Here is a 14,549-nt window from a genome sequence, read left to right on the forward strand (position 1 = left end):
GTTGCATGCACCTGGCTGAGGAATTTTGTGCTGCCAGTTTCCTAGTGCTCGCCTGCCACCTGGCTCGCTCCTGCCGTTTGGTCGACTGCCTGGCTGTTGTCGCAGCGGGCGCACGTCTACCTCGTCGCGCCGCCGAGATCCTCCACTCCACCACCACACACCTCTCCACCAATCAAGCTGATCACGATCACGACCACGATTCTCGGCGTGACACCTGCCGCGCCTACCTGAGCGCAATGAAGCTCAACTACAAAAATGTAAGAGAGCAGTCGCAAACTTTCACGTCACGTTCGCGCTTGCTAACATCGCGGCTCACAGCGCAAGTCCGACGGACCCAAGCTGGGTCAAATCGTCGCCAAAGATCTGGTGCGCTTGACTACTCCTGCGCAACCTACCGTAGTTTGCTAACCTCTTGCCTGCGCAGCGCAAGCAAACAAAGCACTGCTTCGCCAAGCCGACTCCTCGTCCTGAGGTTTCGCCGCTCGTCCTCGAGCTGCCTGGAAAAAAGCTCACCGATGAAGGTTGCATGTCCATGATCGAGGGACTCATCGAGACCCTGCAGTTGCGCGACGGAGTTTCTGCGAATCGGCTCGAGGAGCTTCACCTCTCCGGCAACGACCTTACAACGGCTTCCTTGCGAGCGCTGTCCCCAATCTTCAAGCTTGCTGAGTTCGACCTCTTGGACCTGGATCTGTCAGACAACAAGATTACCATCAAGACTGATGAGGAGGTTGCGGACTGGGCTTTTTTTCTGGACTCTCTGAGATGTTGTCGGGCGCTTCGAAGGATTGACCTGAGCCGCAACGACTTGAGCGGGGCCCGAGGTCTAGAATGCTTCGTGAGAGTTTACGCGAAGCAACCGGTCGTGGACCCACTCGAACTTGAAGAATGGAAGGAATACAAGGCCAACGAGGAGGATAAGAAGGCGACCGACCCCGAAGCCGACTCTATGGCGACAATCACCGAACGATCTCGCAAGATGAGCCTTTCTTCCTCAGCTACCGGTTCCATGGAGTTCATGTCCCGAGGTACCGTCCTCAAGCGTCGCCAAGGCCTGCGTTCTATTCCCTACATCATCCTCGCGGAATGCTCCTTGACGGACTCTGGCGCTTTGTTCCTCTCATACTTTCTGGAGAAGCACTTCTATCCCCAGCAGCTCATGCTCCCATTGAAGTCTGGACCTCAGGCTACCCAACTTGACGAGTACAACGAGAAGAGTCGATGCTGGGGTGTCGTCTATCTTCCGAACGATGCCCTGACCGACAATGGCCTCAAGCTGCTCGAGAAAGCCGAAGAGGCTCGCGCGGAGTTCGCTGGCATTGAAGAGGAGGAACATCCAACCAACGGCTCTACGGAATCATTTGTCTTAGTTGAGAACCAGGAGGCAGATGATAGCTCTACTCCATCTGAGCCAAGAAGAAGCCCGACCCTCCCATCCTTCAAACGCCGCACGCATGATAACAGCAAGAGGCACGGTGGATTGGACATTGAGAATTACCGTAAGAAGATCCAGCGCAGTACCCTGGAGCAGTCAGGTTACGACAGCGTCGACCTGTGGCGGTGTGGTCTGAAGATGCTTGCCTATGCTAGGGTTGTCATGTTCGGTCGCGCTCAGGAAGAGCACTCTCCCTTACCGGTTGTTGATAGGATGGAGCCAATCATGCAGATGATGAGCACCTATCTTAACGCAGCTTCCGCGTCGGCGCCTACGATCACTCCCTGCGCGCCATCTTCTACCGGCACGATTGCACCAAGTCTTGCCGCGACGGCGCATTCGATCACTCCCTGCGCGCTCACCTCTACCAACTTGAATGTTCCAAGTCTCCCTGTGACGGAGTGTTCGATCACTCCCCAGCCCCCCCTCGACTACACTGCAGTAACCACGCTGAATGGCAGTGGTGGCAAGTCTAATCTTCCTCGCACCACCATCCCCACCATCTTCGAGGAGGATGATCGTCACGAGCGCGACACCTGTCTTCCTGGGGAGCTTCCAGAGGAAATTTGGCAGCAAATCACTCTTCAGGCTGCCGGTGGCGAGAACGTCCTGTCAGAGCACCAACAAAAGGCCATCATCAGCTATGCGCGCAGCAACACGGCGAGCGAATTGGAGAAGGGTGACCTGGGCAAGACTGAGGCAGCTCAGCTCTGGTGGATCCTGGAGCGCATGGGCTGCTTGGCGTACGAGGTCAGGACCTAAAAGTCAGCTATACCGACTCTCATCTCGACTTGGCTGCATGGGTCCGTCAAAAATATGGAATCAAAAACGACAAAAAAATGGCGGGATTCAATTCTGATTGTAAATTACTTCAACGGGACGATCATGGAAGTACTCAAGGGACGCATTGCAGGCGGTCATTACTGCTTGCTTGGAAACTGGGTCCATAGAAAATTGAGTCTTTCGACAAAACATGCGTTCCGCTTGAGAGAGTGTCGTAACATCAATACTTGTCTTCGAGGAGGTGGTTGAGTTTTTCTCAGCTCCTTGCTCTTAGAATTTCTTATCTCCTGGCCTCAGTCTCTCTGCTGACTATTTAAAATCAGATACTCACCTACTGTCTAACTGGAAAGTGTTGGCTTTTACACCAAGCAGTGGTGGTGTTGGACAGAAATCGTTGCCGCAAGAGCTCCAGACCGTGCATCCTCGATCCCTGAGATCATCCTAATAATGACGTACCTTTCTCAGCCCTACAAACGCGCCGAAACTCGATCAACCTTCCACGACACTGAACCGCAAACTGTCTCGCCAACCAGTCCCCGTCCACGGCCCGCCGGTCCTCGCCCTTGCTCTCGGCCTCATCGCCATCCTCCTCTCGATCCTTAACCCGCGTCTCTTCTCCTCCACTATGCCGCGAGGCCTCAGCGTGTCGTCGACGACGCCCACCACGGCCGTCCCCTCCGCGATTCCATGGCCGCGCACCTTCACCGACGGGCTCCCGCTGCCCAAGCTACTTGCCTTCGATCTAGACTACACGCTGTGGCCGTTTTGGGTCGATACACATGTGACGCCGCCGCTCAAGGCTGAGGCGGGAGGGCTCAAGGTCAAGGACCGCTATGGCGAGTCGTATGGCTTTTACCGCGATGTCGGGAGCGTTCTTGTCGCGGTACGTTGATGTCCTGCTGTCCTACCTGTCCGGCCTGCCCCAGCGGTCCATTCTAGCTGTCATGGCTTCCCTGGCAATAATTTCCGGTCAACATGTCAGCATCGATTTCTCCACCACTTGCCGAGCCGGAGCAACTAGACATTGCATCACAATGCCCCTTTAAAATCTCCTAGCGCGTCTGCAGCCCGGCCTGTGATGGCCTGCTGTGCGCGTATGCGCGCACGCTTCTCCCATACCCGTACCTTATCTTCTCAGCCCTGCCCATATTTCCCGCACCGCCTGCCCGTCATCATCCAATGCCGTGTGCCATGGATGCCACGCAAGCTATGCATGCACGCAAACTTCAAGTGCTGACCCACACGCGCAGGCCCGTCAAAAAGGCATCAAAGTGGCCGCGGCATCACGCACGAGCGCACCCGATCTGGGCCGCGAGATGCTCTCGCTTCTGCGCATCCCGTCCTCGACGATGACCAACGGCGACGACGCCTCCTCCACCTCGTCCAAGGCGCGGCCGTCCTCCGGTGGTAGCGGCAGTGGCGAGCGCGCTGCCAATTTCTTTGATTACTTGCAGATCTACCCGGGAAGCAAGACGACGCATTTCGCCAAGATACGCGACGCGAGCGGCATTGACTATGAGGAGATGCTGTTCTTTGATGATGAGGCGAGGAACAGGAATGTGGAGACATTGGGCGTGGTCATGTGTTTGGTGAGGGATGGCGTTACGAGGGATGAGATTGATAGGGGTGTGGAATTGTGGAGGAAGCGGAACAGGAGGGAGAGAGCGTGAGAGGAGATGTTTGAGCAATGATGCCAATGGTGCTGGCTGAGATACCCCTGATAGATGGTGGTGTGCGGTTAGAGTGTGCGATTGATAGACTGACAGACAGTCTTTCCGAGAGGTGATGGAGAATTGGATTTTGTATGCAGGTCACAGCTGTACTAGGCCTTGGCCATCTATTTTGAGAACGCATTCTCTGAATTTTCAGGGTCATATTTTGGTGCACATGGCGTGGCGCATAGTACGCTGAATCATGTCGGACAGAGAGGACGGATTCTCTTCAGCGTTGAGATCGCCATGCCACATCGGTTCCCAAGTCTTCCAGCACTGTTGCATGAGCTCGTGCCCTCCAGGCCTGCCTGTTTTCCCTCCGCCTTCCAAGTCCTCAATAAGCCATGCACGCCTCTTGTTTTCATGATCCTGGATTCCGCGCTGATATGTAGATCGCAGGTGTTTTTTGAGGCCCGTTCCGACGACGATTTTTCGGAAGCTGATGCCATATACTGGTCGCCTGAATGTCGCAATGTCGCCCGATGATGATTCCGGCCAGCGTTTGCGGTGTCGAGATGTTGGTATAATACAGCTCCGCCTCTTTTCCAACCTCCACTAGACCGTGGCACACCTTAGAATACCCTGCAAAGAACCATGCCTCCAATCTTCTTCTCCACACACTCCCTGATTTCCATGATGCCCTTGTCCGTCGTGATAAATAAGCACTCGCCCGTCTTTGAAAGTCCCTTGACATATCCAGCTTCGCGACCCTTCGAGATGAGTTCCAATTGACTCGAATTCAGCCATATCCGCTTGGTAGGTTTGCTGAGGAGCTTCATTTTGCTGATGACGGGTTCGTTGTTCCAGTACTTGAGGCCCAGCCATAACCGACGTTGCGCACGATTCACAGGCACCTCGACATCCTGCGCGCTCTTTTCCACGCGCCGGGTTTTGACCTCGTCCCAGACTTGTGGGTATGCGAGCCACGGCTTCTCGCTCAGTTCGCTCATGGTAGCTTCTGGATCCGGATCTGCTGGTGCTTGCATCGCAAAGGGAAGCGGTGGGTTGGCTCCGCCGGGCGTGACAGAGGAGATGAAGCCCTGCTTTTGCATGCCGAGGGCGAGACTGAGGTGGAGCTTGGTGAGGGAGATGGAGGTCAAGCCGAGGCGGGCCTTGGAGGCATTTTGGAGGTGGGAGCAGACGTGGGCAAGCTCGACGAGAGACATGGCGGCGGCGGAAGGGAGCCCGGAGGGGCGCAATTGCGGTGCGACGGGGTCAATGTGTGCAGAGGTCGATGCAGGGCGTCGGAAGGGCTGTCGCGATGATTGGAGAGTCGGAGCAGATGGGCGATGGTGGAGAGGTATGTGGTTGCTGCAAGTCCCAAAATTTCGTGACCCTGCGCCCACTGCAGCCGCCGGCGGTCATCCATGATTGGATGCCTAGACGCCCTACCATCCAACCCTCCGTGACCCCAGCCCAGCTCAAGTCGGTCAGCTCCTGACCTCGCCTTATTTATGTCACCATGTCCTACTCTAATCCGTACTCCTACACCTTTTCTTCCGGTGAGCTGCTCCGCTCCCGTTGTTGCCAATTCTTATTTCTCGCGCCGCCTCCCATCCTCCTCCATCCTGGCCGTGCGCCATCTCAATCCACCTTTGCTTGATACCCCGCAACGAAATGCCTCAACAGCACGGCGAAGTCTCTCTGCTGACGCTGTGAGTGATGCTCCCTATCATGTTCAAGTTCCCCCACAGCTGACATGAGACAGCTATGCCGATGTTCATTATTACTTCAGCCACCCCAGCGCAAAGCCCCCGCATCATCGCTTCGAGAAGGGCTCCTATGTCTACCTCTACCATAATCCCTCTCAGCGGCGGGCGAGGGTCGAGGTGGCCAACTGTGCGGGCACCCCAGACCAAGATGCTTTCATGGGCTTCCTGGATTCCGTGACGGTCAACCGGACATTTAAACAGCCTGGCTTAATCACCATCACTGTGGATCCTTCGTTCTCGGGCAGTGCTCACAGTACTCCGCACCAAGATTACACACAGTGGCACTTGCCTGCCGCCGATCAACGGAATGAGGGGAAATACATGTTCAAGATCCATACGCTGGACATCTACCTGTGGACCGAGTCCGACGCCACCCTTTTCTCCGACACCCTTCAAAAGTGCCTCCAGCCCCACCAAGTCAGACTCTTGGACGCTCCAACTCCAAAGACCAGACACTCAGAGCACTCCGATACCATGAGCCCAGTGGTTCAAAGACTGGAAAATCTGGCCGTGACCAAGGGCTACCACCAACCCCGCAGCACAAGTGTGAGCACAACTCAATCCTTCGCAGGTCCGCCTACGACTGCTTCAAGTCACCACATGTCTCTCGAAACTCTTCAGGACTCAGAGCCAGCTGGTGCTCCTATTGCACCTTATAATCCAGCAGCTCCGGCCGCCCCCGAGCCCATCGCGCATCGGGAAAAGACGCCTCCGCCGCCGGATGCCGAGTCTGGAACTGGCCTTGTTCAAGCAGCTGCTCACGAGCATGGCGCCCAGTACGTAGCGCCACAGATGTATCAGCAACATCCGTCTCAATCACAGGAACACCAACGTCAATCGAGTATTCCGCAGACTAATGCCACGGGCTCGTTTCCCCCGCCACCGGCACAAAGTGCAACCGGAGCGTCCCATTATGGCATGTCTTTTGCTCCGCCTCCTACCCAAGCCGCTACACCCTACGCCCAAACGACATCGCCGCAAAGTGACATACAGCGGCACCCGAGCTCCCACACATCCTACTCTGGCTATTCCACGCAGTCTTCCCAGCCAACTTCGCCGTCTCAGTATCCCAGCTACACGACCACGCCGGGATATCCGCCGGCTCCTGGCCACTCGCAAGGCGGGCATCCTACTCGGGTCCAGTCTCCCGGAGTCACGATTCAAGGCTATTCGAACTATTCATACCAGCAAAACCAGGTTCCTCACGACCCTTATGCCATTCACAGCCAGGCGTACCGCCCGACAGAGCTGGAGGCCCATTCCCGTGGTTCCAAGCACAAGCATGCGCCAGTCACAGACGCACAGGCTGGTCCCGGAGTTCCTGGTCCTGGGAAGTTTGAGAACGGCATGAACAGGATGGAGAAGGGCGTCAACAGATTCTTCAAGAAGCTGGACAAGACTTTGTAGTCAGCGGGCGGAATCCGCCTGATCTTTCCCTTTGTGATTGGTTTTGAGCGAAAAGTGTTTGCGCGATACCCACCGTATTAATGTATTAACGACTTGATTTCGCCCATCTGGTCACTGTGCTTTGGGTCCCCCGTACTGATCAACGTACTATTGGTCACATGCTCATCCTTCGTCGGTCACTCTTCACACTCTCTGCCAGATCAACTCAAGGCCAGGCTTCTCACCATTCGAAGATCCGACTTTACCCCAATTGGCCCTGAGTTGTCGGGGCCGTGCTTTCGCTACCACCCTTCAAGACTCACTTTGGCTGTCAAAAAAGGAGACAGCAAAAAGTTTCCAGTTGTCAGGTCAGCCAGGAATTGAACCTGGGACTTACCGCGGGAGCGACTCTAGCCGCGGCATATGTTACCACTACACCACCAACCCGTTTCGTGTGACTTGCTGCTGTATGGTATGGTAGCAAAAGTTTTGCAACATATACACAACGTTTTCTGCGCTAATCAGCCAGACTGATAACGGTCTATTCCTGGGACACAAGGACCGGTCGATATTTACATGAGAAGAGCCGTTCCGTTGCCAGCCACAATAGCAAGTCCCTCTTGAATGGCTCCTTCGAAGAAACCATCATGTACAAAAGAAAGGAAAATGGCCAACGAAGCGGAAAACACCATCCCCAAGATAATGTGGCAAAGCATGCGGACGAACGCCTCGAATCTGGACCCGTCATCATGGGTTTCATGCTTAGACGTCCGGGTGTGATAAAGCATGATGAAGACCGTCAAAGTCCCCATGTACACATGCATTCCGGTCCACGGATGCCCGAAAATCCTAAAAAGAAAATGGACCGTCAGCGCAAGAAAGGTGAATGCATAACTTCAGGGGTCGATGACTCACTTGGAACCAAAAACGGCAGCGCCAGACAGGAGCGTGTGCCATAGCACGAGGTATCGCGTATCCACCCTATCGACCGAGTACACGCCATCGAACTCGTCAAATTGGTCGAGGCATTTACTGCCGGGATCGACCAGCTCGGCAAAAAGCCCCAGCACTCCCGCAGAGAGAATGAAGAGTGGCGTGGCGAAGCGTTCGAGGTGCGTGCCCTCGTCGGCGGTCAAGACGAAACTCGACCACACGAAGCTCAGGTAGAGAAATTTGTTGATGAACCAGCGGATGCCGCGGTGGACGGTTTGCTCGAAGGTGTGGTTGGCGCTGCGGCGGAAGGCGAAGGCGCTGTAGAGTGTTTCGCCCAGTCTGAGGCCTGCTTCTTGTCGTCGTAATTGCGCTTCTTCGCAGTGCGCACATGGGAACCTTGGCGTGTCCATTGCGATGGAGTCGTAGATGCGAGGAGGCTTTTCAGGAAGGGCTTGTGGGCGGAATCCATCTGTGGGACGGACGAAGGAGAGCTTTTATTGACTGGGTAAGGTATGACTGGTTGTTGTGCTCATGGTTTTGACCAGGCACCAATTCAACAATTCGTCTCCGTCCTCTGGTTCCAAGTCTCGATCATGATGTGAGCATCTCGCATGCGAACCCTTCAGACCAAAAACCAACTTTAGGAAAACGCCCCCAACAAAAGATGTTGACATGGACAAACGCAAAAGCTCTTCGGCAGACAGCTTGTTTGGGCCCTTCCTCACTCATACCTTTAAGATAATCTCACTCGATCAATCCCTGCCAGAAGGCATGCGCGAAAAAAGCGAGAACCATCACAACTCTCGCAAAGTAATCGGACTGTACTCGGACCGCTGCTGACTGCAAGCCGAAGCGTATTAGCGAGGACCTTTGGATTTGGAGTGCGTCCAACTCACTGCAGCAACAACAAGTCACCGAGAGCGAGGCTCCACGGGTCAATAAAGTTGCGGTGTTGCTTCAGTGCTAGCGGCGCGGCAATATTGTCAGTCTCGTCGGAACGAGATAGCCTCGTGGAGGCCTCGGATATAAGGTTCGCCACGGGATTTAAGAGCATGACCGTGAGATGATGCGTCCACGAGTACATTCCGTAGCAGTTGGTAATAACCAAGTAGTGGAATGTTGCCCCAGCTTTGATGTAGTATAGGAGCACGGAAAGCTTGATGAGGGTTTTGCAGAGGACTTTCCGACCAGCTGGAGTGAGAAGGGTGTTTGGGTCGGACCTGACGGCGTTGCTTTGTCTGTGGGCAAGGCGCTTCCTGGATCGCCATGATGGTTGGTAGTTGACTTGGGCTCTGGTGGTGTTGCTCTGGCTGCTTGCGAAGAGGGTTCCGGATTGTCAGAGCGTGTGGCGGTCATGATGTTGCAGTGAATGATTTGACGAGCCGGAAGGTGTCTTTGGAAAAGATTGGAGAAGCGGAGCGGATTGACTGATCTGAAGTGAAAACCGAAGCATCAAGTTTAGCAGCCACAACTGCACGCTGTGTGGAGCATCTTCGACCAGCTAGCCAACCCCTTCCTTCCCAATGGATAAGACTTTTCTTTCTCCTTGCAGGCCATGGTTCTCGCATCACATTATGTGGCAGTCGTATTCATTGATCTAATGTGGAAAAGAAGGGTTCCTTGAAAAGGGTTCCTTCCAAGGGATGAAGAAACGATTTCGGCAAGGAGCATCACGGTGGGTCGTAAAGGAAATGGCAACTTCAAGGCGGCACGGGGTGCTTGAATGCTCCCTGTAGCTATCCTTTCACAAGCTTAAACGTCTAATCTTTGGGAAGTAAGGTATTTTATAACTCCCTCTACATATGTCTCAAGATCAAATTTTGCTCTTGAAACTCCAAATCGGCGCCGGAGCCCAAGTCACACTTTTCTTCCTCTCCGAATCTGTCCTCCTGTTACACCTTCTCCTCCCGTCTACTTCCAAACAAATACAAGGAAAGTGCCCTCAACAATGATCACTCAATCAGACGCCTTGCCTTTCGGACCGACCCTGGACCAGTTCCCACAAATACCAAACGACAAAACAAAATGCAAAACGTACAACAGCCGGGATTCGCTGCTGGTCACCCACGCAACTACTAATCGGCCGCAAGGTAGCTTATCTATGGAAGAGCGGACGGGGTTCCGAGTTCTCTACCTGCTATGGTCGTACGTGGAGGAAGAAGCCAAAATTTTAATTTATAAATGTCAGCATATGATCACCCTAGTTGACCGGAAGTGCAAAGCATCGGTCCTTCTCTGAAAAGATCTTGCCAGAGATTGTGTATAGGTACATCGGACCCAGCTATGCTGAGTTGTGGAGCGGTCGAAGGGGCTGTCGGCGAAGCGGCGGCAAAAACGGCGGCGACAGTCTTGCGTCGAGTCCAAAATGCTAGGACAAAAATGGGGAAGGCACCTGGCTGTCTTCTGAAAATTCTAGCAGAGAATACTTGAATTGTTGTAAAGAATGAAGATGGATGAAGTTGGAGTTGATGAAGAAGCGGGGAGATGAATATGCTAGGAGTCCGAACATAGTCAAGTAGCCTCTCCGGGAGCGGGGCGAAAGCTTTGCAAGACCGTGAAAATCCGTGGACTGCCACTAATGACAGCGCTGGGCCTCAGACTATCGGTCTCAATGACTGAGGGTGGTGAGCTCGGGGGCCATTGCGGAAGGCCAAAATGACGCTGTGAACTGAGAGTCTACGGGAGTTGCTCGACGTAGGCTGTTGGGGGATTTCCATTCTTTCTCTCTTGCATCCTGTGGTGGTCAATTGACGCGGTAAAGTGCCTTGAACTGAAGTACTTGCGGCCGTCGGTGGCTCTTTTGAGAAGAAGTTGTTCTGTATCAACCGCAACTTCGCGCAGCTGCCGTTAGCGAGGTCCGAGCACAGACGCGACGCTTGGATGACGTCTCCGTTCCTCTAAAAATGCGGGGGATGGGAGCTGGGAGCTTTGGCGGATCCAAAAGTAGCTGCCGAGATCTTACCACACACTCAAGTCCGGTCTTGGAACGCGAACTCTTTTCTCGACCGAGGAAGCATTGAGGCTCCATAACTGTGGCTACGTACCTTTAAAGTTCTCTTTACCATCGCAGACTCCCTGGCGCCTCTTTCCCCTGACTTATCGTACCGAACGTATCCTTGCTTGGGTGTTTGTCTTTTCTATACGGTCGCCGCCTACCTCCAATCATGATTGTCACAAGCAGCGCCAGGAGCAGTAGAGGCGCGTTGCTTCGCGTCGCTGGTAGCAGACGCGCATTCACAGCCGCAACAGCAACAGCGCGGACAACGACACCCTTCCAAGCTCTGGGGAGCTTGCGACCAACGAAGCGTCCCCTCGCAATAGCATCAACTACGTCTTCGCCAATTCGGGCTCTGAGCTCGCAAACAGCCGGAGGAAGGGCGCGCGCAGACAGTGCGATAGGGCCACAGGTATCGCGCGGAACGAGCAAGCTGTACAAAGATGCGGACGCAGCGATTGCGGATCTGACGAGCGGGTCGACGTTGCTGAGTGCTGGCTTTGGTGTATGCGGCGTGCCGGGTAAGATTTCCACTGCTGCTGTCAAGAGCTCAAAATTCGTACCTGTCACTCGTGCTAATCTCCATTCGCACCAGAAACGCTCATCGAAGCCATTGCGCGACGGGGAAAGGACTCGGTACACTCGCTTACAGCAGTTTCGAATAATGCTGGAGCAGGCGACTACGGGCTCGCGCTGCTGGCTAAAAGTGGCCAGGTCAGCCGCATGATTCTGTCGTATCTGGGCAGCAATAAGCAGCTGGAGAAGGAGTATTTGGCTGGTAATATTGCGATTGAGCTCTGTCCGCAGGGGTCAATTGCGGAAAGGCTGCGTGCCGCAGGGGCGGGAATTCCAGCTTTCTACACTCCAACAGGCGTTAGTAAGTCGAACTTTCGCAAGAGTTGAAGATTGTGGAGGTCGGAATCTTGAACTTGAATGCTGACGAGGCTGTGCGCAGACACGTTGGTGCAGAAAGGCGGGATTCCCGTCCGGCTGGGCTCAGGGGGCAAGGAGACGCTGGAGCCGGGCACGCCGCGCGAGTCGCGAGACTTTGACGGTAGAACCTATGTCATGGAGAGGGCGCTGAAGGGCGATGTGGCAATACTGCGGGCGTGGAAAGTGGACGAAGCTGGAAATTGCCAGTTCAGGTAAGTACCAAACAGCCGGTCCCATTCATTGGCCGAAACTTCACAGTAAAAGGCCTCTTCCCTGACTCTTATTGATAGATACACGACCAAGACTTTTGCGCCTCTCATGGCCAAAGCCGCGCGCGTTACCATCGTTGAAGCTGAAAATATCGTCCCTGTTGGCGACATCCACCCCGACCACGTCCACCTGCCAAGCATCTTCGTTGATCGCATCGTCCCTGCCACAGCAGAAAAGGCAATCGAAGTTCGCAAGGTCAAGCCCTCGTCCAACGGCGATGCCAATGGCGCGCCGCCGAAGAAGTCGGAAATCAGACGCAACAGAATTGCAAAGCGTGCGGCCAAGGAGTTGAAGCCGGGATTCTATGTTAACCTGGGAGTTGGTAAGCACATTGAGCTGGATGTACTTGAATGCTTAGAGTGCCGTGGTTTCTGACCGAGAGTCATTCGTTTGACAGGCATCCCAACGCTCGCCCCCTCATACCTCGAACCCAACTCGAACGTCTGGATTCAATCTGAGAACGGTATTTTGGGCATGGGAGCATATCCCACAGAAGAAGAGGTGGACCCGTAAGTTTTACCCCACAGAAGCGCTTCAGAACGACACACACGGTTTTAGGGTTGAGTCGCTAATAATGATTGCTTGCTTCATCAGTGACTTGATAAATGCTGGCAAGGAGACAGTCACGCTTGTACCCGGCGCCGCGACATTTGACAGTTCTGAATCCTTCGGCATGATTAGGGGTGGCCACGTCGACGTGTCGATTCTAGGGGTAAGCGCCCTCACCCCTCTCTTCACCCCCTGAATAACCCCCTACCCCAGCCTATCAGCCTAAAGATGCTAACAACACCCGAACCAGGCCCTACAAGTTAGCGCAACCGGCGACCTTGCAAACTACATGATCCCAGGTAAAACCTTCAAAGGTATGGGCGGCGCCATTGACCTCGTGTCAAACCCCGATGTGACCAAAATCGTCGTCGCCACCGAGCATGTTGCGAAGGACGGCTCGGCCAAGGTTGTCCAGGACTGCAAACTCCCTCTCACTGGCGCGAAGGTTGTCAGTACCATCATTACAGACTTGGTTAGTTTGCCTCTGCCCCTGCCTCATGTGGAAGAAATCTGATGACGCTAATGTGAATGCAGTGCGTTTTCCAGGTCGACCGCACTAATGGTGGCCTCGAGTTGACCGAGGTCGCACCTGGCGTGAGTGTTGATGAGGTGAAGCAGAAGACGGACGCTACTTTCACGGTTTCTCCAAACCTCAAGTCCATGGAGTAGAGTTGTGGGGTGGTCAGTCGCAGGGAGCTGTTTGACACAGCAACATGGACCGGACTACTACCCGACGATGTAGATTCATTTCCTGTGCATATCGCGATTTGTAGATATTTCTTAACATATATACCATCATGCGAAGTTCGCAGAAATAGCTACAAAGAAATGCATCTCAAATGACTTCACGTCTCTCTATTAGCAAATGTCTTCCCACAAACCTTACAGCTTCGACCTCAACCCAGGCGCAAATGTTGTCCTTGCTCCCGATTCCTCTTCGAACGCTTTCAAAATGGTATCAACAGTGCCCAGAATCCACAAGTTGCCCTCATCGCTTGCCAGCCAGCGGCTACCCTGGACCGAGTCGCGCTCGTCGTTCGCCGCGAGCCCCTCCTCATCCTCAAACGCCTTGCGCAGCCCAAAGACATGAGACACAACTTGTGGACCCACGCCCGTCTGCGCGCGCAAGCAGGATATGGCGATGAGGGGTGTCAGCACACGGCCAGCGCGTGGCCGGCCGTCCGGCGCCGGAGGATCCGACAGCAGCGCAGCATAGTGGCTATTGACGATGTGTACGGGAAGGTCCGGGTGGCTCTGGGCCAGCTTGTCGAGCAACTTCTTGTCAAAAGGGCGGTAAATTGACGTCCACAGCCCAAAACCGCGGGCCTTTGTCGCGTCGATGTTTTCCTGCGTCGGCTCGCGGGTAGGCAGCGTGGTCAGCCCACGCGCAACACCTGCTGGCAGCGAGGCGCGGAAGGCCCCCAGCGAGTTGATGACACGCGGTATTCCGTTGAAGCTAATACACTTCAGTCCGACCTCGCGCATCAGCTCAGCCGTGCGGATACTTTGTGCTTCGTCGTTGGCGTCGGCGGCAAGGTTGAAGAGCGTCGTTAGCGATGCGGGGGAGTTGAGGGTCATGGATGTTGCAGTCTGGTGCTTCTGTCAGTCTCTGAGAGCCCGTCGTGGTCGTGGGTTCATACCGCAATTGTTAACCATGCTGGCACACCGACGTCTTTGGATGCGGCATCGCGTGCTATGCGCTCGAATACGGAATGGATCGTTTTCGGCGCGGGTGTCACATCTGGCAGGGCAAAACGGGCATTGATGAGGGCCTTGAGAGGTTCCGAGAGCTTCGACATGCTGGAATATGCGCTGCTGTGTGGTATGGAGCAATTGGACTG

General features: G+C 54.5%; 8 protein-coding genes and 1 non-coding gene across 9 annotated transcripts; 4 read left to right on the forward strand and 5 right to left on the reverse strand.

The window, feature by feature from the left end:
• Positions 1 to 236: 236 nt before the first annotated feature.
• On the forward strand, positions 237 to 2,197 carry BKA78DRAFT_351105 (uncharacterized protein; the record flags this gene model as incomplete). The annotated part of the gene is made up of 3 exons (XM_066891105.1): positions 237 to 257; positions 319 to 366; positions 425 to 2,197. 3 exons carry the CDS (start codon positions 237 to 239, stop codon positions 2,195 to 2,197), a joined length of 1,842 nt encoding a protein of 613 aa, XP_066746685.1.
• A 646-nt stretch (positions 2,198 to 2,843) lies between these two features.
• On the forward strand, positions 2,844 to 3,888 carry BKA78DRAFT_248804 (magnesium-dependent phosphatase-1; the record flags this gene model as incomplete). Its single annotated transcript, XM_066884424.1, has 2 exons — positions 2,844 to 3,101; positions 3,469 to 3,888. 2 exons carry the CDS (start codon positions 2,844 to 2,846, stop codon positions 3,886 to 3,888), a joined length of 678 nt encoding a protein of 225 aa, XP_066746686.1.
• Positions 3,889 to 4,083: 195 nt separating this feature from the next.
• On the reverse strand, positions 4,084 to 5,336 carry BKA78DRAFT_309347 (mitochondrial 37S ribosomal protein uS8m). The gene has a single exon (XM_066888021.1). It carries the CDS (start codon positions 5,094 to 5,096, stop codon positions 4,503 to 4,505), a length of 594 nt encoding a protein of 197 aa, XP_066746687.1. The 5' UTR covers positions 5,097 to 5,336; the 3' UTR covers positions 4,084 to 4,502.
• A 211-nt stretch (positions 5,337 to 5,547) lies between these two features.
• On the forward strand, positions 5,548 to 7,049 carry BKA78DRAFT_293790 (uncharacterized protein; the record flags this gene model as incomplete). The annotated part of the gene is made up of 2 exons (XM_066886253.1): positions 5,548 to 5,585; positions 5,639 to 7,049. The coding sequence occupies 2 exons, from the start codon at positions 5,548 to 5,550 to the stop codon at positions 7,047 to 7,049; spliced, it is 1,449 nt and encodes a 482-aa protein (XP_066746688.1).
• A 139-nt stretch (positions 7,050 to 7,188) lies between these two features.
• On the reverse strand, positions 7,189 to 8,502 carry BKA78DRAFT_101953 (uncharacterized protein). Its single transcript, XM_066882091.1, has 2 exons — positions 7,944 to 8,502; positions 7,189 to 7,877 (listed from the first exon to the last, which is right to left on the reverse strand). The coding sequence occupies exons 1-2, from the start codon at positions 8,369 to 8,371 to the stop codon at positions 7,601 to 7,603; spliced, it is 705 nt and encodes a 234-aa protein (XP_066746689.1). The 5' UTR covers positions 8,372 to 8,502; the 3' UTR covers positions 7,189 to 7,600.
• BKA78DRAFT_t64 lies at positions 7,394 to 7,475 on the reverse strand. The gene has a single exon. It is a non-coding gene; the product is annotated as a tRNA-Ser (tRNA).
• Positions 8,503 to 8,590: 88 nt separating the features above from the next.
• Positions 8,591 to 9,495, reverse strand: BKA78DRAFT_309349 (uncharacterized protein). The gene has a single exon (XM_066888022.1). It carries the CDS (start codon positions 9,315 to 9,317, stop codon positions 9,006 to 9,008), a length of 312 nt encoding a protein of 103 aa, XP_066746690.1. The 5' UTR covers positions 9,318 to 9,495; the 3' UTR covers positions 8,591 to 9,005.
• A 1,477-nt stretch (positions 9,496 to 10,972) lies between these two features.
• BKA78DRAFT_101967 (succinyl-CoA:3-ketoacid-coenzyme A transferase subunit B) lies at positions 10,973 to 13,484 on the forward strand. Its single transcript, XM_066882092.1, has 8 exons — positions 10,973 to 11,477; positions 11,552 to 11,833; positions 11,912 to 12,101; positions 12,180 to 12,481; positions 12,557 to 12,668; positions 12,754 to 12,871; positions 12,959 to 13,180; positions 13,243 to 13,484. Exons 1-8 carry the CDS (start codon positions 11,126 to 11,128, stop codon positions 13,375 to 13,377), a joined length of 1,713 nt encoding a protein of 570 aa, XP_066746691.1. The 5' UTR covers positions 10,973 to 11,125; the 3' UTR covers positions 13,378 to 13,484.
• Positions 13,485 to 13,590: 106 nt separating this feature from the next.
• BKA78DRAFT_293793 (uncharacterized protein) lies at positions 13,591 to 14,507 on the reverse strand (the record flags this gene model as incomplete). The annotated part of the gene is made up of 2 exons (XM_066886254.1): positions 13,591 to 14,298; positions 14,349 to 14,507. 2 exons carry the CDS (start codon positions 14,505 to 14,507, stop codon positions 13,591 to 13,593), a joined length of 867 nt encoding a protein of 288 aa, XP_066746692.1.
• Between the last annotated feature and the right edge of the window lie 42 nt (positions 14,508 to 14,549).

This window comes from Phyllosticta capitalensis, assembly GCF_038381095.1.
Source record: "Phyllosticta capitalensis strain CBS 128856 chromosome Unknown BKA78scaffold_3, whole genome shotgun sequence".
Lineage (NCBI taxonomy): Eukaryota > Fungi > Ascomycota > Dothideomycetes > Botryosphaeriales > Phyllostictaceae > Phyllosticta > Phyllosticta capitalensis.